The sequence below is a fragment of the Pagrus major genome, chromosome 11 (genome assembly GCF_040436345.1).
Source record: "Pagrus major chromosome 11, Pma_NU_1.0".
NCBI classification, from domain to species: Eukaryota; Metazoa; Chordata; class Actinopteri; order Spariformes; family Sparidae; genus Pagrus; species Pagrus major.
The window spans coordinates 16,726,410-16,750,832 of NC_133225.1; the positions used below are offsets into that span (position 1 = coordinate 16,726,410).

Here is a 24,423-nt window from a genome sequence, read left to right on the forward strand (position 1 = left end):
TATAGTTTTCATGTAAACAAACAGTGATGTTTATATTCGGTCTTTTCTGGCAGCTTAACCTCATACAATACCATTGCAGTCCTGATTGTTGTCTCACTGTCCTCCTCTGTCCACCTCAGAGCCCTCTGTGCCTCTGGACCCCATCTCCTCCTCCAACTCCTCCTCTCAGATCATCCTGAAGTGGAAGCCTCCCACCAGTCCCAATGGCAACATCACCCACTACAGGGTCATCTGTCGGAAGCAGGCCGAGGACAGTGACCTCTACAAGTTCGACTACTGCCTACAAGGTTTGTATCCACAGGTTGCCCAATTCAAATAAGACAAATCACCTCCTCTAACACCTCTTTCTCCTGCACAGGAATGAAGCTGCCGTCTCGTACACCTACCCACCTGGACAGCGAGGATGAGCAGAAGTGGAACCACACAGATGAGCCCACCTCAGGGGGAAGGTGCTGTGCCTGTCCCAAGACGGACAGCCAGCTGAAGAAGGAGCAGGAGGAGATAGAGTACCGCAAGACCTTCGAGAACTACCTCCACAATGAAGTCTTCGAGAGCAGGTACACATCCTGGATGCTCATGACCATTTCCAAACTGAGTAGAGACACACTGGTGTTTAAGATCAACAGTAAAACATTTTAATTCATCTTTTGCTGTCAGTCATTTTATAATTGTAGCTGTGACATAACAAAAACCCTCTGGTGGTCCTAAAGTTTGTCTTTTATTCAGCTTTTGTCCACTTTCTAAGACCAAAACTGAATCTTCTTGTGATTAATATTTCATACAGACTGGTTGAAGTAACTAATCAATAATAAGGCCACATTTACACCAACTTTAAGCCCCACTCTTGTCGCACTGACCTCACTAAAGTCACATATTTTGTCAGTTTTGTCACAACTTTAAATTCATTTTATGATCATTTTAAAAGCTTGTATACATTCAACATTTAGTACATTTAGTGTTGCAGCCAGTGTAGCACGAAGAGAAGCTTCTTGCTTTGTTTGTGTCAGTGTAGCAGAAACACTGGAGCCGCTCTATCACTCCTCTTTTGTCCCAGCCACCATGATGTCCGTCTCAAAACGGCTCCATGCCAACTCTGTCTCGTCCATTCGTGTGTGTGTGTGTGTGTGTGTGTGTGTGTGTGTGTGTGTGTGTGTGTGTGTGTGTGTGTGTGTGTGTGTGTGTGTGTGTGTGTCGTTGTAGAGCCTTGTTTTTGTACAGGGCACTACTGTGGGGGGCTTAGGGTGGGAGGTGCTGATTGTCTGGGCCCCGGTGCCCCCTACCCTCTCCCCTGACACACACACAAACACCTACAGTCTCTCCCTCCGCTTCCCGAGGGGAGTGATTACTGTGCCCATTATCATTCATGCCAGTCAGGGGTGCAGTCATGCAGACTGCCATTTGGACACACACAAACACTCAAACCCTCACACACCTCCGCTGCATTTTGAACCCATGCCGTTGAACCGGCCAAGGTCAACTCCATACAGCGAAGTACACAAAGAACTTCTCGTGCCCTCTTTTTCCATCACGCAAAGGGATTCAGCCAGGAAGCTTCGTGTTTTTCTCCTTCTTCCCCTAGTTGGTTCATCATTAACTTCCCTGTACAGTAAAGGAAAGGCTCACTGGAGCAACTTAGGGGAAAGTGCACTGCTCAGGGACACTAAATGGTGGCAATTTTGGAAGGACGGTTGATAGTTTTCTAACTAGACAATAGAGACAGCGAGTCTACCTGTCCTCACCCCGAGGTGCACTACAGGTCTCCTTTTCTTGGTTTAAGTTAATAGTCTTTATGGTCGGTTTACACTCATAACCTCTGAAAATAAAGTGGACCATCTCTTTGGCACCATCCAGTGGTGAGGGCTGGTAGCTCTTCCAGCAGGGCAGTAGGTGGTATTGATGATAAATGTCATGCAGTCAGGCTTGCTAGACGCTATAAAGGTTAGTGTGAACAGAGGTCCTCACTGGCCTTCTGCACACTACTGCTCCATCTGCCAGGGTCTAATTCATATTACTTTTGTTTTGGATAATTGAATTTTAGCTTGCCTGAGAGTGTCGGAGGACTGTGTGCACTTTTCTTCCTCCAGGTTTTCAGTGGCATTCAACCTAACTCTTTCACCCATTACTCTGTTTCTCTAGACCTTCTCGTCGGCGTCGCTCAGTGGGAGTTGCCAACGCCACCCAAAGCTCTTTCTTCCTCACCACAGCCTCCAGTCTGCCATTTGGCTCAACCACAGCCACACCAGAAGGCAATGATAAGGACAAGGAGGGTTCGAAGGTCTCAAACACTTTCTATATTGTGTATCACACAGAAAATTGATTACATGTCTTTCTCAGAGGAACATGTTAAAATAGGAGAATGAACACTGATCCAAATTCCTGTCTTTCAATCTGAAATAACAAGCAAAGAAAGAGCATATTTCTGTTTGGTTTGGCCTCAGAATGGCAAAGGAACATGCTATGAAGATAAACTTGATTTGTCTTATATATACCTGTGGTTGTAGGAAAATTGACCTTCTTTTGTGCATGTTATGATTTGAGTGTAACCTTGAATCCCTAACACTCGTTGGAGTAATCAGATCTCTCATCTCTTCTGCTCAGGTGGAGCTGAAGGTGTTCTTAAAGGAGTCAACAGTGATCTCCAACCTGCACCACTTTACCAGTTATAAGATCGAGATCATGGCCTGCAACCATCTGACAGACATGAAACGCTGCAGCATGGCTACTTATGTCAGTGCTCGAACTATGCCGGAGGGTAAGAACAAATACAAATCTGACGCACTCAGTTAACAGTTTATGAGATAAACCTACAGTACAGTAGCTAAAATAAATCCTACTCTCAGCAGTAGCAGGTAGAAAATCTATGCTCAAAAAGAACGACAATTATTCCGTTAAAAAGTGACTCACGTAAAAAAAACACCTCATTAATACATTACTCAAGTTACTTTCTGTTTTGATTATTTTTACTCTGTAATTAATGGCAGTTATAAAAGTAACGCTAATGTAGAAGTCGGTTTTACGGCTCTGTTAAGAATATAAACAATGCAGTATAAAAGACAGTTAGAAGACACAGCTTTTGGAAAATATGTACATCTACAGAGAAAGCCCGAGGTCAACTACTTGGATAATAAACAAATGCCTCTTCAGGGAATAATCAAACTGAAGTGTGCTTTTACAAGCTCTCAAGTCCCCGGTGAAATAAAATATTAAATCTGAAGGTGTATAGGGGCTTGGGTTTCAAGAGATTCAGTTAAGATAATATAAAAAAACAAAAGAAAACCTGTAGGCGTCCAGCTATTTGCAAGGCAAGCCACACTTGCACAAATAAGGATTGCCCTGATGCAGGTAGGCTAATTGACTGGCAACTTTTGTGGTCGCTCAACTTGGCATAAGAATAAACATAAATTTCCCTCACTAGAATAAAATGAGGCAGCAAACAAGTCTCAATACGTGTTGATCTCAACACGGGCCTAAACAGACCAGAGTTTCTGGCTGGCAATCTAATGGGATGAGGTCTGCAGTGTGTCAGGGACAGATACAGAATGAGAGTGAGTCCACCCTGGGTGCCATTCCCCACATCTCTGAAGCCTTCACAAAACGGCGTTGTCACACCCTGATTGGCTGGGAGGGGAATGCCCCAAGCTGCTTCCACTCATTAATTTAGAGTCAGTCTCCCCATCCTGCACACAGGTGATCTGAATCCACTGCAGTCAGTCCAGAGGGATTTTGAAATTCAGCCCAAAACAAAGAAAGATACTAAGTCTTACACAATGGGACTGCTACAACGTTCTTCCCCCACACATTCAATCTCCACGTTCAGAGCACATTCGTTGCTCGCTATAAATGGCAAATGTGGTCAAGTAAAAAGTAGATTACTGGCTCAAAAATATACTCAAGCAAAGAGTAGAAGTACAACTTTAAAAAAGCAACATGAAAAGTACTCATTCCTTAATAAGGTATGATATAAAGGAGATTATAGTGTTTTGTTTCAACTGTTTGAGAGAGGTGTGGATTCAGTATGTGGTCATCTGGCAGCTGAACACATACTTTGATAATCTTACACAAACACACTCACAGAAATTTCCATTCACATTGAGCTTTAACCGTAACCATTGCTTTGGCCATAAGTGATCATGATGAACTCAAATAGTCCATGCAGTTGCACCCGAAAAGCGCCAAATGTCAGACCCCCAATAGTTACTAGAGGCAGTCGGAGACAAATGTGCACACGTGTTAAATGTTTTTCTGTGTCTGGTACCCACAGAGAAAGCAGACGACATCCCGGGGCCCGTCACCCATGAGATAGTGACAGCCGAGCCTCCCTATGTGTTGATCAAATGGAATGCACCCCGCTCCCCCAATGGCCTCATCATCCTGTACGAGGTGTTCTACAGGAAGGTTGGAGACACCGAGGTCAGTATCAACTATCAACAAACTTTTAGAGAGTGAGGATACAGGAAAAAGTCAGAGGGAAGGAGAGATCACGATTCTTTTTCTAAACTGAAGGACACAGAGGTGAGGGAGGGAAAGAGCCAGCAGGAATTACCTCTAAACACTGTATGAAGGAGAAACACGGGGCTTAGAGGGCAGACAGGTTGACATGAATGAAGGAAAGACGGGAAGCAGAGAGAACAAGGAGTGATGTGGGTAGACTCTGGGGAGTTGAGGCAGGCAGGAAAGAAAAGGTTTGCTGTATACACTCAAACTCTGTTTCTTCCTTATATGGAGAGACAAAGAAAATATTTGTTTACAAACTCCCAATGCTACCACTGTGTGTGTTGACGTTTTCTGCCGTGTGTGTGTTTGCATATTATTATTTCTGTGTGTTTGTGAGCAGTAAATGCTCGTCTGTCTGTGACAGCGTGTTAAGTGTGTGTGTGTGCTGTTGTTGTGGTTGTTTACTTGCTGTAAAATGTGTGAATTCATCTCTCATTGCTATTCACTGCTGCACTGCCTGACCCAAGGAGCCAGTAGCAGCTCTGTTACCATAGTGACAGAGGCAGGAAGGAAGACTAGCATGCAGTGGCAGGGATGGACTGGCATCTCAGACGACATCTCCTGTGCACTGCACTAAAAACACATGCTGCTGCAGCTGAAACACACTGATCTAGATTTATTTGAATGATGTGTAGAGCGTGTGACAGGGTCAAATTAATTGTTTTATTCCAATTGTATTATGAGTAAACCCAGTGAGACACTTCCTAATGTGAGTTCACGTAGAGGAGTGATTCTGGTTCAAGAGTGGAGTTAAGCTAAGATTAAATAATTGAATTACATTGATTCAGCTTTAAAATATTTGTTGTGAATCTTTACTATTATCTCATTATAAACAAAAATTGAATCAAAGCAGATTATTTATTTTTTTGTAATATTTTGTGTTTATTAAAAGCTAAGACTCCTCTTCAAGACTGTTCTGAGTTCAGAATGTGCTGTATATATGTGTGCTGTTCATACTTAAGGGTCACAGTATTGTGTCTCTCTTTAGCAGGGAATGGTTTGTGATTTGGGTGAAGCACACTTAAAGGTGCAATACGTAAGAATTGGCATACTGTTGCGTTCATGCTCATACTGCAGCTGCCGTTAGCTAGTTAGCTCCGTTAACCGTTTTTGTGTTGTTGTCTTTTTTTCCCTCCAGGTTCACACAGCTTGTGTGTCACGGCCGGCATACCTTAAGTCAGGTGGCACGAAGCTTTCGCTTGTGCAACCTGGAAACTACAGCGTGAGGGTCCGCGCCACTTCTTTGGCAGGAAACGGCTCCTTCACAGAAACCACTTACTTCTTCATGCCAAACCGTAAGGCTGGAGGCTATATGACAGACTTTACTTTAAAACTCACTTGTATAACAGTCATGCATTACATAACTCTGTGTTTGGGGTGAATGTGTCTGTGGACATTTGTTTTATTTTTGATCTCATTGGAAAGAAAAGTTGAAGATATGCAAAATTGTCCTTATTCCTTGTGTGTCCAGAAAAACTATAAGATATTGAATAACCAAGGCCTATTTTAACTCTGGTAATATTGTTTCACACCTTATTATTCCTGAATGCAAATCTGTATTTCATACTCAAATTAACTGACCAATGACTTCTCTGTTTATTACAGCGGATCCAGGTTTAATTTGGATTGTGATTGGTCCAGTCATCTGCTTCATCCTGCTGCTGATCGTGGGAGGTGGGGTTTTTGTGATGTTCAAGAAGAGGTAAGATCTTTGACCGACATGCTGCCATTTTGTTTTGAAACTATGGTGGGATTTGAAGTAGGGGGCGTTCTGTTTGAATAATTTGAGCCTGTAGCTACCAGGAGTATGTGGCAGGAGAAATAAAGATGACTGATTCTGCAGAATGGTCTGGAAATTTCACCTCTAATTACAGTTTTCAGTGTCTCAGATGCTTTTTGTGGTTGTGTTACAGGCAAACAGAAGGCCCGACAGGACCTCTAATCGCCTCCTCAAACCCAGAGTACCTCAGCGCCAACGATGGTAAGAAAAGCATCATCACGAAACTGCTAAGTGTGATGATTTGTGAATGGCTCACTTAATCCACACACTGTCTGTTTGGTGTAGTGTATGTTCCTGACGAGTGGGAGGTGCCCAGGGAGAAGATCAATGTGCTCAGAGAGCTGGGTCAGGGCTCCTTCGGTATGGTGTATGAGGGAATCGCCAAGGACATCATCAAAGGAGACCCGGACACACGTGTAGCCGTCAAGACAGTCAACGAATCTGCCAGCCTACGAGAGAGGATCGAGTTCCTCAACGAAGCCTCCGTCATGAAGGCTTTCAGCTGTCACCACGTGGTACGAGGCGCTTTTCAAACTGTTTCTTCTCACAGCTTCATTGCCGACTAACAAGGAGACTGGAGCAGCTATCTATGCACTTGTGAATTACAGTTGAAAGCAGCATGAACATGTATGACTCAGAGATTCATGACTCGCTAGTTGTGTCAATGCTGCCATAATGACACACAGTTTGACTACAAAAACAAGTCACACTCTGTAAGCAATTGTGTCTACATTCACTATCTTATTAAACAGCCTACTAAGCCTCAATTAAATTACCATATGTTGTGCTGTCAGCTGTAAAAATCAAGTTGACATGTCAGGAGGAATTTCTTTTATTAGTCACAGATGAAAATGTGACATAGCAGCAGCATTTTATGAGTGTGTCGTATTGTCTGCCAGGTTAACAGCAGGAGTGTTTCAAGACGTATTAACCATTGCCTGGTTGCGTATTAGGATGCATATTAGCAGCATATTGGCTCTTTATTAGTAATAATAAAGCACTTATTAATGTCTTTTTCTGCATGACTCATATTCTAAAGCTAAAGGGTCACTAACTAAGAGTTTTCCCTCAATGACCTCCTAACTACTGTTATTGATGGTAAGTAAGGAAGTTGTTGTTCAAGAGTCATGATCTTTATAAGCTTTGTTCAGTACCTTCAAAGGTGCACAAGAAAAGGGATTTTTCCTTTTAGGTCCTAATAACTCAAAATATATTCCACCACCTAAAGTGGGACATTGCTCATAAATAATTAACTCGCAGTTTGAGACTTACTAACCAACACCAGCTCTTCTTGTGATTTATGCCCAAACGGTATCTACACCCGCAGATATTAAACGAATAGACATGCTGCTTGTAAAGCTCAGAACACTAACACATCTGCAACCCCTTGTGCATGTCTGTGACAGTTGTGTGTTGTTTTCAGTTAGCGTTGAGATCAAAGTCAATGGTGCAATGTGACAATGTGTCAAAAATGAGATTTACTGCTGAGGAACAATTTGTCAACACCGATTACCACGAGGGATCGGGTGAATGAATTTGGCAATGACTTTTAGGCGGACGGGGAAGTGTTGTGTTTTGCAAAGTGTGTCAGCACTTGGTGGACTACCCGACGAGGCAGGTGTTGCTGGAGCATCTGAAGTCCCTCATGTTGGTGATGAAATAAGTTCACTAATTCAAAGTGTCTACGAAAATCTACTAAATATTTATTTCAGCCTGCTTGAAGTAATTTTACTTGACTATTAAAGCAAATATAAATTGTTACTAAATAAATCTTTACCTCCCAACAGGAGATGATGTGCTATTTTAGGTAGTTTTTTAAAAACAGTTTACTAGTGTTTCCGGTCAATAAATGTAGTGGTCAACATTGTTTGTATGACCATGTGTGTTTTTCTGTATTTTCTCTGTGTAGGTACGCCTGTTAGGGGTTGTGTCCAAAGGTCAGCCCACCTTGGTAGTGATGGAGCTGATGACCCATGGTGACCTGAAGAGCTACCTGCGTAGTCTCAGGCCCGACTCTGAGGTTTGTGTCATCACCGCATTTTTTTGGGGGGACTAACCCAAGTGGAGGTGATATTTTCCCTCCATCACTGGCTGACCTTGTAACCGTCTTTTTGTGTGTGTGTTTTTGCAGAACAACCCAACAGGCCGGTCACCACCTACGCTGAAAGAGATGATCCAGATGGCAGCAGAAATCGCAGACGGCATGGCCTACCTCAACGCCAAGAAGTTTGTCCACAGAGATCTGGCAGCCAGGAACTGCATGGTGGCCGAGGACTTCACCGTCAAGATCGGAGGTAACTGAAGCTTGTTTTGCTTTCCTTGTTGTTCATATTGCAATTCACGTTCATCTCAGTCAGTTATGGTTGACTTATATGTTTGCGTTTGTCCCTCGTAGACTTTGGTATGACCCGAGACATCTACGAGACTGACTACTACCGTAAAGGAGGGAAGGGCCTGCTTCCTGTCAGGTGGATGGCTCCAGAGTCTCTGAAGGACGGAGTCTTCACTGCCCACTCTGACTGCTGGTACGTCACACCTCACCAGCTGTGGCACAGTCTGTGCAATCATGATGACATCACTGGTGCATTTGATCACATATGTTTGTCTGTGTGTCTGCAGGTCGTTTGGTGTTGTGCTGTGGGAGATCAGCACATTAGCAGAGCAGCCTTACCAGGGCTTATCCAACGAACAGGTGCTAAAGTTCGTCATGGATGGAGGGTACCTGGAACGGCCAGACAACTGCCCCGAGAGGATGTGAGTCAAATTTCCAAAACTATAATGTGACTAAATATCTCAGATGGAAGAAATCCACATGATGATGACTTTTGATTTATTTTTGTCTAGAATTTTTTAAGGTAGCTTTTTCAGCTGATGGCCGAACGAGCTGAAACGGTGTAAACTGAGCTAATGAGAACTAAACTGAATGACGCAGTCACACAGTACATTTGGAAAAGTTTCCTCCTGCTTTCTACTGTTACTGTGCCTTAAAGAAGCCTTATGGAGTTTTTTGCTTTATGCCTACATCTGCTGAAGATAGCACATGTGTTCACACATTTCTTCCTCATAAAACATTTTTTTAAATTTTATATCCATGTAGTCTTTGCTAGCATTCTTCTTCTTCCCCTTCCTCTGTTGGCATATTGTTCCATTTCCAAATTACCGGCACCTGGAGATCTGATGTGAATGCAGCGGAAAGAAAGAACGTGAACTCACTAATAAAAAACATTTCTCCAAAGCGCTATCAGAGCTTAAATCTCCACAAAGTGCCTTTAATCTGAGGCTGAATTGGTGCAAACTTGTACCACCATCACCAAAAGGTACACATGTTGTCCTATTATGTGTGTTTTTCTAAGTCTGGGAAACTTGCTCTTTTTTTGCTGTGTTTCATCTGTTTTTAACATGGTCCACCAGCTTCCACGTGGCCTTTTTCATCATTCCTGTTTAAATCTTTATTTCTTGTTTCTTGCATGGGTGATTATCAAACATTCCTATGGCACATACCTCGGGTCTTCAGGGACCTGGCACTTATATAAGGCAGATTAAGCCATATATTAAATCATACTGCCTGTACACTTTTCAGAACATATTATTGAGAGTAACAAGCACACAAAAACATGTTTTTGCCTTTCATGAAATTTTCAGAGGAAAGAAGGGGGCGACCGACATTTTCTGCTACTTTAAACTTCCACTCCACAACATTTATTTGATAACTTTAGTAACTAGTTAGTCTGCAGATTCAGATTAACCAATCAGATAGTGTTGTGGGCGAGACACTGAGTGAGAACAAGTACCACCTCCAGAGCAGAAAATGTTTTGGCGGTAAAATAATGTCGCTGAAACTTAATGTAGGCCCTGGTCCCTCCAAAGTTTCCTAGTCCCGGGGGAAAGTTTCTGTGGTGGAAACGCAGCTATAGCTTTGTCTCTTTTTGCTCTTCTCCAGGCACAGCCTAATGCAGATGTGCTGGCAGTACAACCCCAAGATGCGGCCGATGTTCCATGAGATCATCGAGATGCTGCGGGAGGACCTGCACCCAACTTTCCAGGAGGTCTCCTTCTTCTACAGCGAGGAGAACAAAGTCCCAGAGACAGAGGAGTTTGACCTGGACCTGGACAACATGGAGAGCATCCCCCTGGACCCATCGTCATACTCACAGAGAGAGGAGAGCTTAGGCAGGGACAGCGGGCCCTCAGTGGCCCTCAGGGGGAACTATGAGGAGCATGTCCCCTACACACACATGAACGGTGGCAAGAAAAACGGACGAATCTTATCGTTGCCCAGATCCAGCCCTTCCTAACATTTCCTGTTTCCTAAAAGAACTTGTTTAACCTGTTTCCCTTCCCATCCTTCTTTCTCTTCCAGTCCATTTTTTTCTGTATCCTTCATGTTCCTCTCATCGTTTTCTTATGATTTTCTTACTCTTGGAGAAGCCCTTAAAAACCCCACAGATCTCAGGACTTTTTATTTTCTTCCCCATGGCTGCCAAACACAGGCAAGCAAGGGATGCAAACATGGTGTAAACACTTTTTTATCTTCCTCCACAACACATCGGACTTTCTATTTACCATATTACCTATCTATTGTTTTTCACTATTGCCACGTTTCCAGGACTCCTTTTGATGGAAACAGAGAAAAAAAACTGTGAACACAACAAACCTTAGACAACCAAGAAGGCTGCTTATGCTCAACTTCCTCAAAGACTTTGTCTCTCCTCTTCTTCTCCCCACAGATCTGCATTTCCACATTTCTGTGCTTTGTTTTTTCTCTCCAAGTGAAATCTTGTTACTCAGATAGTGGCCTTTTTGTACGTGGCCTATAAACAAAGAGAAGTGTCTATCAGCGCTTATCCTAATTTCCTTTTGAACAATGACTTAAATCAGTTTGGAACGGTGGGATGACTTGCAAAGACTTGATCCTAGAACAAACATCTATTCCTAGAGGAATGTTTTTGTTTTTGTTGTGTTTTTTTTTTTCTTTTGGTTCTGCAGAATTCCAAACTACACACAGATTCATCGGGTGTTTGGTGAATAGTTTTAATTTATTTGCTTTTTATTGTTACTCTTTTCTTCTTTTCACTCTCAGTTTTATTTCTGTGTCCTCACTATATGGCTGAAGGATATTTAAACAGTTAAGAATTGGACAAAAGAGTTCCTCAGACTGACCAATAGCTGCTGCTTTGATATATTTTAGTGGGTATAGAAATATATAAATATATATAATATATATAGTATATATGGAATATTGGTATTGATTTACCAATATTTTATATATAATATATGAGATAATGATGTTTTTGTAAATAGTTCATATTTGTAATATTTTTCATCAGAAGCTTTGCTAGTATTTTGTTTTGCCAGGTTTTTTCTTTCTGGGTTTTTTAATTTTCTTATTTTTATACCCCCAGAAATCACACTAATCTACCATCAGTGCTCTCTGTGTCTTAGGCCTCCAGTCCCGCCCTCCTTTGAGTACTCGAAGCCCGGAAATATTGTCACCTCACTGCATCATGTTTTTTATAAACCTCGTTCCCACTGAGAGCTGTCAATATTTGGAGGCAACTTTACTACAAACAACAGGAAAAAAACAAACAAAAAAAGGAATAACCAAAAAAAAGCTTTATAAATGGGGAATGAGGTCTTTCTAGGTGGAAGTGCACCTGATGTGTGTTTGTCTCTGTGTCCGCTGTCTCTCTCTGGTCAGATCACGCTGGAGCTGAACGCTTTATATGTGTGTTATTGCAGGTTTATTTCGTCTTTCGTGTGGTTGTGCCGGTCCGGGTCATTGTGAGTGAACTCGTCACTGAACTCTCAGTGAGGTTAGGGAGTGTCCAGAGCTCGTCCTCGCCTGGTGATTATACTACCTTATACCAACCTTATGTTGGTGTAACAGCACTGGCTTGTCAGTTGTGTCGTTGCTGCTTGGATGAGGGCAGGGTGAGGAGTGAACACCAGCTCTCAGCCAAATGCAGGTGAAGTGGTCAATAAGTCAAATAATGTTCTTTGGTAGTTAAGGCCCTCATAATTTAAATCAGAGTAGCATTTCCTTCCCATCTGACCTGAGATCTGCTACAGTGCAGGACCCTCAGCGGTTGATGGAAGGTTTTGTTAAATTCACACATTAAAGTCCCCTCTCGTCGTCATACTGCTCTGCACCACACACACACACCTCCTGCACGCCTCCTCACTCTTCCTGAGGCTTCCCATTGGATGCTCGACTCACTGCTCAAAATCAGGCTGTTGGAAATTTCCACATTTTGTGGCGGAGGGCTGGAGAGAAATACGGAAAGTTCCAACTGTATTCAGAGTCCGCAGCAGGTAGTGGAGAGAGGGGCAGTCTCTCTATCTTTCGGTTTTTCTGAGAGAGGGGGGCAGTGTGTGAGTAATTGTTAATCCTATTACTCTCTCCGCTATCACATGTAGTTAGGCAGTCAGGACACAGTGTGCAGCAGCTATTTCACTCAGGTCTGACATTCCAGGATTTAGTTGGAACTGTTCGTTCCCTCGTCGTTCTCCCCGTTTTTGCCTGCCTGCTGGCAAAGCCGATACCATCACCACACCCCATCAGATTCAGAGCACACACACAAACACAGACTTTCTTGTTTTTCCTCCTTCAATATCAAATATCTGAATTTTATCCCTCCTGCCGGGAATCAAAAACATTCCTGTCATCTCTACCTTTACACAAAGCTAGCTAAAAGTCCAGTGTGTAGGATTCAGTGGCACCTGAACACCCCGTCTTCACCCTCCCCAAAGGTGACCGCTAAAAATGCAAGAAAATGCAAAAGGCCTCTCTAGTGCCCGTGTTTGGTTTGTAGTGAAACATGGTGGACTCTGTGGAAGAGGACCCGCCCCCTGTATAGACATAAAGGGCTCGTTCTAAGGCAGCCAAAAAACCCTTCTTAGTTCCAGCATGAAAACTAGTGCTGCGACTAACAGCTATTTTCATTGTCGATTAATCTGTGGAATATTTTCTGGAGTAATAGATTAGTTGTTTGATCTATTAAATGTCAGAAAATGGTGACTGTCGATCAGAACCCAAGATATTCAGGTTTACTCCCACAGAAGACTAAAGGAACCAGATCACACTTTTCGCATTCACATATTAGAAGTTGCAATCAGAAAATTTTGACCTTTTTATTCTTAAAAAAACAAATTACTGAAACCGAAATCAAAATAGTTTGTGATTAGAAAATGAGGAAAAAATGCCAATCTGTGTTTCCTTCAGACCAAGTTTATGTCTTCAAATATCTTTTTTTGTCCACAGCCCAGGGACATTCACTTACCCTCATAAATTAGTACAGAAATCTGAAAATATTAACGTTTAAGAAACTGGAATCAGAAGTTTTGACCTTTTCTTCTGAAAAAATTACTCAAACTAAAACCAAAATAATTGGCAATAAATGCAATAGATGACAACTAATCAATAAATCATTGTGGCTCTAATAAAAACATTATTTTATTCCATTTTGGCCCCTAAATCCTACACAGTGGACCTTTTTTGAGATTGTTAATTCACTAATGCCATCATCCTCCGAATACGCTCCTTTCTCTCTCATATGGGAGGTGACAGTCAGCAGACGATACGCACACCAGTGTGGTTGCCAATCTAGCCGAACAACATTCAGCACTTATAGTATAGCCAAAGTGTTGGCAGCTTTCTGTCAACAGTGAGAACCCACAGAATCAGAGTCAGAGAAAGCAGAGAAGCTGCCTCCATATTTTACCAGTGCCTTCTCAAACCCAGAGCCACATCCAGGCTAGTTCTACTGGCTAGTAACACACACACACACACACACACATACATGCAGGCCTCTGTGCTCTCTCTGTATTTTTCTCATGAGGCCGGAGAGGCGCAGAAATCAAAGCTGCATCTACATTTGTCGTTTCGTCTTTGGGGCAGTTTTTTTTATTTTTGTTTCCTTGTTTGCCAGGTTTGAACAGTAATGTTCACCTTGTGCTTTAGCAGTGACACTGTGGATTGGCCAGAGTCTGTGCTGTTGGCACTCGGAGGCGAGCCGAGGCTTATGATTTAGATTTTAGCTAATTATTCTCAAGAGTTACAATCTTTGGCTTTTGTACTTTGTAAATAATCTGTGACATAGTTTGGAAAATAAAAGCAGAAAAAAAAAATCTATAAAAAATGCCCGTCAGTTTCGCATACACGACAGAAAAATGGTGGAGCTCAGCTGTGTCCCAATTCCAGGCTACATGCTAATACTACATTCTTATCTTTAAAGCATACTGTGTTGGCAGTTTAACTGTACTTCATTTTCCAGTTTAAACACACTACATACTCAGAATCCAGTTAGGATTAGGGTGTCATATGGAAGTGGGACACAGCTCTGGTCTCCACCTCGACCTAGGTTGCTTATCTTGTGGTGATGTCCACACGCATATGCAATTTTTAATTAAGATGGTGCCCATATCTTTGAAATACCAGATATTTATTTTATTATGATCATTGTCATTGTAAAAGAAGAACACAGTTAGCTTTTTAGTCGAGCATTTTTAAGGAGTTTCAGAGTGGAGCGGTGTTAAAGCCTAGTTTGTTATGAACAGGTGGAGTAGCCGGTGGCGAGCAGCAGCAGGCGTGCTAGGTCGTTAGCTAGTTAGTTAGTTAGTAAGTAATTGTCGTCGTCTTTGTGTTTGGCCAGAGTCTACCTCAGTGCATATGGAGGAATCAGTCTAAAGAGCCTAAATCATCCCCGTCAGTCACTCAGCATCCCATCATTTCAAATAATATCACTTTCTCGTACATTACCAACACTGCTGATGAATTCCTTCCACCTTTGGTGTGTTAAACGCCTCTGCCTCCTTGTTTCTTCTTCTTCTGTCCCGGGGGAAGCTGTCATCAGTTGATTTTGTTGGGTTGTATTTTGGCCCTTTTCAGTTTTAAATTTTAAAGCTAATTCCCAGTCATTCTCATAAAGCTTTCAAGATTATTTTCAGCCCTAGCACTTGTTAAATGTGGAACATCAGGCAGTAAATTGGCTTTATGGACAGTGTTTTCTTTTCATTGTTTATAAAATGACTCACGAGGCTTCCCCCGGGTGCTAGAAGAAGCAGCGTAGCTTTATTGTGTGTATTCCCCTTTTCCATTAACACCAATCTGTACGTAGTAGCGGCTCTGCTGGTTTCTGAGGATGTGACATAAGCACGAGTCAAAAAAGTGCATATCTGATATCATCAAGCTCAGCCCTGGACCCTCATGCTTTTTAAATCACATCCAGACTGGCAGAAAGCCCTACGCCTCGTCCTCTTCTTCTTCAGTCAGTCTGTCTCTTTGTGCTCCAAACAGTTAGCATTCAATTCCCATGTCTCCTCCAGTCGTTGTCGGTTGTCTGTTTCTCTGTTTATCTGTTCTGATTTTTTGTTTTGTATGTATATTTTTTCTACTGTGAATAATATCAAGAGAGATAACCTTTATTTTCTGTCAATGCCATGGATTGGGTCTGTTGTGGCGGATCAGGATGCTGACGTCTGGGCTGGTTAAAAAGTTTTAAAGAGGAGCACCTCCCCTTGCTTCTCTGTAAAGGAAAAAAAAAGCTGGACTGGGACAATCCTGTGTGCCATAATAACACTAAACAGACATGAAATCTAGATTGTAACTTTTCGTCTCAGGGAGGCAGCCTGATGCTTTGTGGTTGGAGGATAAAGAGGATGAGGAGGAAGAAGAGCTACCTACATACCTTTTATCTCCTCTGACTGAAGCGCAAGTTCTCAGCATCCTTGCAAAAATGCAAAACGGAGTTTTCAACAACAAAAACCCAAACACCCTTTTTCAAAAACTCTGAAATCTTTCTGCCCCTTTTTTGAAGATAATCAGGAATCCTCCTCTCTCTCTGACATGACGTGGTCTGGACTGCCCTCTAGCGGCTGGATGGGTGTGTTGCAGGTCAGGAGTGGTCGAAGCAAACGGGCCCCCTGACCCATAGTGCCTTGCTCAGACTAACGGCCCGCCTGACCCCCGCCACCCCCCCACCCCACCCACTCCGCTACCCCCCTCAGAGCAAATCCGCCATTGACTGGCTCGTCTCCACCAATCACTAAAGAGGATCTTTTCCACCTCTAATCATGAAATGAAAACACAGGAATTCTGTTTGTATGCATTCTGTGGAAAATACTGTAATTGGGATTATATTATGACAGATGATTTTTACCAAAAAAGAAAAGAAATTAACTTGTGTCTCTACTCTGCTAAAGCTCTGGCTTGCTTTGTGCATGGAAAAATGAATAATCTATACCAGCAGATAGCTTGATAATTTGATGCTTAGTGATTCCTTTGCTTCTCATCATCAGTCTGTTTGGACAGCGACGCCCCAAAGCACATACAAAAACCCATGATCGGCGACAAGCATTACAATTGGGGGATTTTCCAGTTGAAATGCTTTCAGATTTCCAAGAAATTAACTGATTAATAAGCTCTTAACTGTAAATAGCAGCAAATTCCCCCTCAGCCCCTGAAAAATGAAAGCGCTTGACTTTAGGGAAGTTTAGGTTTGTTTTGTTGAACTCTGATGACCTAAAAACGTGGTTGGACAGAGCATGCTCGTAAACACAGCGCAGGGTGAGAACAAAGCATTGTATGTATTATTGTTTTGTTTTAAAGAAAAGAAAAAAGTATTACATTTTAGAGATGTTGATTTCTATTTTTTTTAGCAAGTATGGAGGGCAAATACAATTACTTTTTCTGACTGTAAACTTTTACTACTCTTGTACATTATGAATTTAACATTGTTATCAATGTGTATATAACTTTTTCTAAATTTAAAGAGATAAATGTTTTTGTTTTTCTTTTGTTGTTTTTCATGACACAACCCACTACACAGAAAAGAGCAGAGTCGAGTCTATCAATGTATTTAACCGGAGCAGCACAACTCCAGTCTGAGGGCTTGGTAACCCTTTGTAACAAGACATTAAACAGTATGTGGCCTGAAACGTTTTTTTCACAACAAACCCCGCTCTTAATCCGATGCATGTTCTGAATGTTGGCCGACAAGACGTCATGCATTGCGACCGCCCCACCCAGTCACAGCAGCATGTCACCCAGAAAGCCTTTCTTGTGTCACGAATATGTCGTCCTATCACAGATGTTGTTGTATGAAATTGTTTCTGACAAGAGACGTGTGTTAAGTTTGCAAATGTGTTTTTTTTTTTTTTTTTTATGTGAAAAACTGGAAAAGACCACTGCACATCCTTTTTGAAGAAGAGGAACACGAGTGATAAAATCCTGAATAAGCTATAACTCTACTGATGGTTCAATAACCACACATCTTCAAGTTTAGACTGTAAAGCTGGAGGTGTATGAGGAATATTTGAGATTTTGAGAAATACGCTTATTTGCTTTCTTGCCGAGTTAGATGAGAAGATGGATGCATGGTAGATTATGCTTTATCTGATTAACTTTAGCGTTGTAGAAGGAAAACAAACTACTGGCAACAGCTCGCTGTTACAATATCCACCTACCACCACCTCTATATTTCACCAGTTAACACATTATATCTCATTTATTGAATCCGTGAGAAACTGCAGTGCAAAAAACAACAATTTGCCTTTTTACCAGGGGTTGTGTAAGGGAACATTTTCTTGATTGAGTGCAGTTACTTCCTGGAGTTTTTGGCCAAGAAATAGTCCTGGTCGTAACCCTTCTTTAAAGATATAATATGTAACATTTCCACATTTAAAACATCTAAAAACAGCTAGACCTTTGTTATATATTTTATCAAGTTTCAAGTCATGTAGTACTGTTAAGGTAGCGGTGGTTTAATTCGGAGGCCTGACCTATAACTTCCGTGAGAATCAAAGAGCGAGGAAGGAAGTAGGTGAACGTGACTAAACGTAATGTGAATAAAACAGAAACTCTTTCGTAATGGCAGTTGATTAACTCTGACGATAACAGCTCCTATCACCCCCGCGCTACTTCCGTCTTTTGTTTAGTTTTGATTGAGAGACCCCACGTGTTAGAAATTACATACCGTGTGTTAAAGAAAACCTTTTTCAATTGTTTTTTGTACAAATTTTGTTACCAGGCTAGCTGTTTTCCTCGTGCTAAGCTAAGCTGACTGGCTGTTTGCCTACATGTAGCGGTCAGGCACAAGTGGCATCGGTCTTGTCAGAAAGTGAACAAGCGTGTTTCCCAAAATGTCAAAGTACTCCTTTTAATGAGGCTCAGCGTATAAGTGAAACACCTTCAGCTGTAAAATAAGTACTGTCTGTCAGTAGTGTGATGATGAACTGTTCATATTTGTGTTTTTGATCACAGAAAGATAGACAATGCAGGTGTCGTGACCCTGTTAGTTAGATGACAAAAGCCTCCTCTGAAGAGTCATCTGTCGGTCCAGTGGTCTACTCCAGTTTACACACCGATATCTTATATTTATCTTTGTCCTGTTCCCTGTGCTGTACGTTGTTTAAATCGATGGAGTTGTGTCTGTGTCGTCCTTGGTTGAAGTCTTTACCACAGCTTTCTTTGTCTCTGATCGCTGCTCGTCCTCCTCCTCCTCCTCCTCCTCCTCCTCTTCCTCTGTGTCCTTCTTTCTCTCCTCAGTGCACATAGGTGGTCCCCAGAATGCTGTGTGTAGTCTTGCAGGATACCTCTTTTTATTAATGTCAGTTATTGTCGATGAATATGCTGATGTATTAATTTTGGGATATGTTTTGTATACATTATGTTGAGACATCGGTGCGTATGCAGACAGCAGATGTATATGTGTGTATGTACAGTCCAAAAACTCGCAACCCACAGAGATCGCTTCATCCCTCACACTGGATCCAAATGTGCCATTATCTTTATGTATCACATATATCGACATATTGAATACACACACACACAAACACACACACACATACATATAAATACACACACACACACAGAAATACATGCATATTGTACAGGATCAAATATGTGCCATGACTAAATGAACGCTTGACAATTTATTTTTTCTATGTTTTCAAAGGAGAGCCAAGTAGTGACATGTACAGAAAATGTTGCAATGATATGAAAATAAAAATCTTGCTGTGTGTAAATTATTCAACAATTAACTGTTTATATTAAAATTATGAATAAAATTATTGGAGAATATGTGTCTTCTCACGCTTCTTCACTGTTGACTGAGGCTGGTGGCCTGAAATTCACCTTTTAGCTCACAACTACACACAACCATGAGAGCGATTGTTCTCACCTCACTGATGAAGACTGAAAGCTCTGGAGTCAAAGCTAATAAGTGGAACCTTTTATAAGATACATATAGTTTTTATTACTTATGTCTGAAAGCAAATTGAGTACAATTTTGATTTAATTTAGCATTTCTATTTTATGTTACTTTATACTTTTACTCATTACACATTTATTACACAGTTATACTAAACTATATACAGGCCGACCACAAGCACAAGATTTTATATTTAAATAAAATATTAGATCACTTTTTATGTATAATAATACATAGCAATAATGGCCACCATTTCCCGTTCATATTGTATTACTCTTACTTTCAGAACTTAAAGGTGCAATATGTAAGAATTAGACACCTGTTGAATTCTCTCTCCAAACAAAAGGACTGACAGAGAAACTGCTAACTCTAGCTGCCATTAGCTAGTTAGCTCAGTTAGCTGTGCGGCGAACGGTCCTATCATAGATACTGTTCTCTGTCCAGACCGGGAGCTCGGAGCACTGGGGGGTGATGGTGTTGTTTACACCACTAACACAGGAGCTTTGGACACCTGGGATGTCTTTGAAATAGAATTAAATGAAACTTGTAATGGTGTATTTTTTTTAGTAACTGTGTTACTGTTACTTTAACTGGCAATAGACAAGTTTTCTGCTTCAACGTATCATTGTGAAGTAAATGTTGATTGCACAATGTAACGGTCTGTGGACTAATGAAGCCATCAGCATTTACATTGGTTCCCTTAAAACCTCACTTTCGCTATAAACCCGGGAAAAGGAAGGTTAACTGGTGATCCGTTTCTATTACAGACTAAATGATTGAATAAACTCACATTTCGTCCTGTGTTGTCGCTGTTACATGCGACTCCTTCAGAAGATGAACAACCCAGATGTCTTTGCAACAGTGCCACCAACAATAATACCACTTGGAAACACTAGAGTCTGCTGCTACTTTAAGTAACAGCTCTGAATACTTCCTCCACCACTGCTTGTCACACACTTTTAGCTTTTGTTTGATATAATACACCTTCAGATTTATTTAGCATTTATGTTCTTTCCCATCACTCCTACCTTACTTACGAGTTCAGCCATAAACCTCTTGTGGCTGGCTGCTGACAGGACCTCAGTGCCTTGAAGGTACCGACACATGCATGTTTCGCTTTATCCACCTAATTGCAGAGAACATTGTCTCTCCTCAAGTGAAAGGAAGATAGTATTGTGCCAACTCATATTGTGATGGCCTCGTTGCAGATGCTGACTTAAAATGTGTATCATAAGACAACGCTGGCTGTTGCAGAGGCCTTTCTTGCATTTAAAGCCTTTATCTGCCAATATGGATTACATATTATTATATTTATTGCAGAATCGCTTGTAAAACCTTCCTTTCACTAGAAGCCCTTACCCTCTTGTGAATTGTATGTCATGGGAAAACACCAGGCCTTGCAGCTAATTCACATGGGCCTCAGCGTTCATTCACAGGCTAACATCTCAAAGTAAGAGTGCAGTGTTACAGTGCCACTCCGATGAAGTGACGCTCTGACTGAAACCACTATAAACGCAGCTAGTTCCTCCCAACCCACTTTCTGGAAGGATGTGCATCGGGGCGTAAAGCTGCAAAACATGAAGATGCAGAACACGAGCCTGGAGATCAGACTAATGAAAGTCATGAGATAACTGTGCAACTCAGTGATGGGCGCCCTGCAAGTGTACACTGATGCATCGTCTTAAGAATCAATATTAACTTGACTTCATAACTGTAGCTGCACTTGTGCTGTGGTGCTGAAAGTGTGTGAACCACCACAACATGTTTTACAGCAGCAGTGATGTGTGAAACTGCATGTGTGGGCCATTCAGCTGCACAGAATAAGAAAAAGAGGAAGCAGGGTTGAGATCCTGTGGCTGCCGCTCTACTGTCAGTCTGAGGACGAGCCCCGACGTTCACACAGAACACAGTCAGACCCCGAAGGACTGTAAACCATCTTCTCTCCTCTCTCTGGCTCGTTTATAGTGAGCGGACAGGATTTACATGCTGCGAATGTAAGTTGAGTTCATGTTGCTTCTCGAAGTTTTCAGTTTTAAACGCTGATCCTCTCACTTGTGCACCATTGATTGCTCAAATTTGCTTGCTGGTACTTTTGTGCAGCTGAATTCTCCTTTAACACATTTCTACTGGCCTTCTCTGTGCCTGCTCTCTCTGCCCGCTCTGTCTGTGGGAAAGTAAGGAGACTTTTCCACTTGATGTGCAGTGAGCTGAACTTGACAGTCATCCGTACTTACATTGCAAGTGCAAATTAAGAAGCATGGTTGCAACAATTGTCAGGCTCTGTGTCTCGTAGCTGCAGCAGTTAGAGTCACGTTCTCTTCTCTGCCCTGTTAGCTTTTTAAAAGACTTCACTTGCTTTACTTCTTCACAGAGGATGTGGTGTTTCGTGCCCCTGTGAGTCAGAATAAGAAAAAAAAACTGCATGTATCATCGCTGTATACTCTGATTGCGTATTCTTCCTTCTCTTTTGTCTGTTTCTTCCCCATTTTATCTGAAACAATGACATGTTTGAACCAATTTGTAAGAGCTAGAAATGCTTTTGAAAGGCATTTAACTCTATTCTTGAGTGTTGATTGATATATCAGACAATTCAAATACACGTCACCCCCCCTTTACTACCTTTTAGCATCAGTAGGAGAAGTACTCAAAACTTTAACTTCAGTAAAAAAAAAAAAGAAGATGTGTAAAGATACTCAGGAGCCTCCAAAGGGTCATGAAATAAATCTGGGGAGTTGTGAGATGATTAGAAAAACACATTTCTGCTACAAACGCTTGTATTTTCTTTTTCACCTTTTCTTTAACATTTCCTTTTCATGAAACATTGGGAAATGTTGGACCTAAAACTTTTTAGATGGGAAATGTCTCTTTGGTGGAAAAGATAGCAACTCATAGCCATCTGAAACCTGTGACCAGGAGCCCCAAGTAGATACTGCTCTCTTTGTAAGGAGTTCTGCGCTGTATTTCATAACCTGAGCATGTTTTGTAATGTCAAATCTTAATTTGAAAAGAAACTGGTAACTACAGCTGTCAGATAAACGTATAGGTGTAAAATGTACATTGTTTCCATGATAAAGTAGCATAAAAAGAAAAAACTCAAGTTAATTATCTTAAAATTGTTGTGGTCAGAATTAGCATATCACCAGAGTAACTGCTAACTGCAGCCGCTCTTAGCTAGTTAGCTCAATTAGCCGTACATTAGCCGTGGAGAACCAGGGGAGTGTTGTTGTTGTTGACACCACTAGCGCAGGAATATTGTACCGGAACAGGCTGTTGGTAGCTCGTTAGCATGCTAACTTCAGTAGACATCTCTGCAACACAACACATAGACATCTTTGACATGTTGTTATTTCTTTGTTTTTTGTTTATTTTTGAATGTTTCCAACTGAAATTCTTACATATCGCACCTTTAAGTGCAGCACTTGGGTAAATGTGCTTATTTTCTTTCCTTTACTGTAAATCAGCTTATAAAATGTGAACAGTAAAGATTTTTTTTCAGCCTTAACTTTTTATTAGAAACTAGGAGAAGCAAAACACTTCCCACTATCACCTTTTTTTGCTCTCCTGCCCCTTTTCTCTCTTCACTGGAGTCTTTGAGGAGGTAATCCCCAACCAGCAGCTCTCTCTTTCTCCCTCTTTCTGTCTGTCTCTTGCTCGACTCTCCTCCCTCCTGCCCTCTCTTGCCCCCCCACCTCCACTCTTCTTCCTCTCGCTGGGTGCCAGAGGAGCTCCAGTGTAGAGCGAGCTCCAGTTTCCAGCTGGCCTTCCCACTGCGCTGCTGGTTATGGCGGACTCTCCTCTTAACCACTCGTGGCCCTCCTTCTCCAAACTCTGGATGAAGAGATGGTCCTTCAAGAGAGGTACGGTGGGAATCTGGCTTTTCATTTAGAGTCTAGTTAATTTGTTGGACAGTACGTAGGGAGGATAGAGTGGGTAAAACTGGTAGAGGAGAGGAGGGAGTCCTGGTGGAGGTCAAGACTGGATGTGACCTTTGGAGGATGAGCTGGATGTTGTTTACCATTTTGACCTGATTTGGGGTTTGTGGTGTGTGACGGTTGCAGAGTATCAGATGAGAGTGAGTCATTTCTAACCCTGGTTCACAGTATATGATATGAGAATGAACAAAAGTCACCGTGCATAGTCAGTTATAAAGCAACCTCTGATTATTCATTGTTAATCATCATTCTGTGTTTGCCACTGTGACTAGTGGAGCCTTAATGAAGGCTTTTTTAGATGTTTGGTGTGATTTTACAGTTGTCTAATTGAATCCATGAAGAAAAAGCCTGATAAATTGAGTTCATACACTTTACACATGCAACAACTCATCCTTCTCTCACAGCTCGTTCTATAACTTGAATTATTTCACGCTCTCTGCTCCCATGCTGTTATCTTCAGAGGAATATGACGTCTTTTTAGACATAAAGAAGCCTCGCTCCTGCTTCCATTTTGCTTCAGCCGTTGTGTCTGTGCTGCTCGGTGCTTTGAAACAGTAGTCAGATGAATTTCTGATCAAAGAGGATCTGTGAGATGACAGTTGTTTTGATGTGCGCTTCGACCTCAGATCTGAAAGACTCTCTCTGCTCTGTTTTCATCTGCACACAACATCTGTGTCACACACACACACACACACACAGACACACACACACACTTAGATGACAGACACACACTTGTACACTTGTCCGGGAATCGTCCTGGTACTGATGATCACTGTGAGCTTAATCCAAACACCGTCCCCGAGGCAAAGGAATCAATAATGTATTTACGTAAGATGAGTTACAAGTGGGATTTTTATCTTGTCATCTGTGGTTTCTGTAGTTGGCTAATATATGGCCTCAGTGTTAGTGTGTGCGATCAGAAGGATACTTGTTGTTCATTGTACTATTGTTGAAAACACCTCCTCTCAATCTGTGTGCGGTGTAGTAACTCATTGTAAATTATCAACTG

General features: G+C 41.8%; 2 protein-coding genes across 2 annotated transcripts in view; both read left to right on the plus strand.

Moving 5' to 3' along the window:
• insrb (insulin receptor b) overlaps positions 1 to 19,352 on the plus strand; it is an 89,624-nt gene extending 70,272 nt beyond the window's left edge. The window contains exons 10-23 of the mRNA XM_073476684.1: positions 120 to 287; positions 359 to 557; positions 2,137 to 2,275; positions 2,599 to 2,752; positions 4,262 to 4,410; positions 5,633 to 5,789; positions 6,100 to 6,196; positions 6,408 to 6,475; positions 6,560 to 6,789; positions 8,184 to 8,294; positions 8,406 to 8,568; positions 8,670 to 8,799; positions 8,894 to 9,028; positions 10,215 to 19,352. Of these exons, the coding sequence (XP_073332785.1) occupies positions 120 to 287; positions 359 to 557; positions 2,137 to 2,275; positions 2,599 to 2,752; positions 4,262 to 4,410; positions 5,633 to 5,789; positions 6,100 to 6,196; positions 6,408 to 6,475; positions 6,560 to 6,789; positions 8,184 to 8,294; positions 8,406 to 8,568; positions 8,670 to 8,799; positions 8,894 to 9,028; positions 10,215 to 10,569 (2,255 nt within the window). The 3' untranslated portion in view covers positions 10,570 to 19,352. The remainder of the gene's footprint in view (positions 1 to 119; positions 288 to 358; positions 558 to 2,136; positions 2,276 to 2,598; positions 2,753 to 4,261; positions 4,411 to 5,632; positions 5,790 to 6,099; positions 6,197 to 6,407; positions 6,476 to 6,559; positions 6,790 to 8,183; positions 8,295 to 8,405; positions 8,569 to 8,669; positions 8,800 to 8,893; positions 9,029 to 10,214) is intronic.
• A 3,911-nt stretch (positions 19,353 to 23,263) lies between these two features.
• The window catches only part of arhgef18b (rho/rac guanine nucleotide exchange factor (GEF) 18b), a 47,469-nt gene continuing 46,309 nt past the window's right edge, over positions 23,264 to 24,423 (plus strand). The window contains exon 1 of the mRNA XM_073476784.1: positions 23,264 to 23,339. Coding sequence (XP_073332885.1) covers positions 23,264 to 23,339 — 76 coding nt within the window. The remainder of the gene's footprint in view (positions 23,340 to 24,423) is intronic.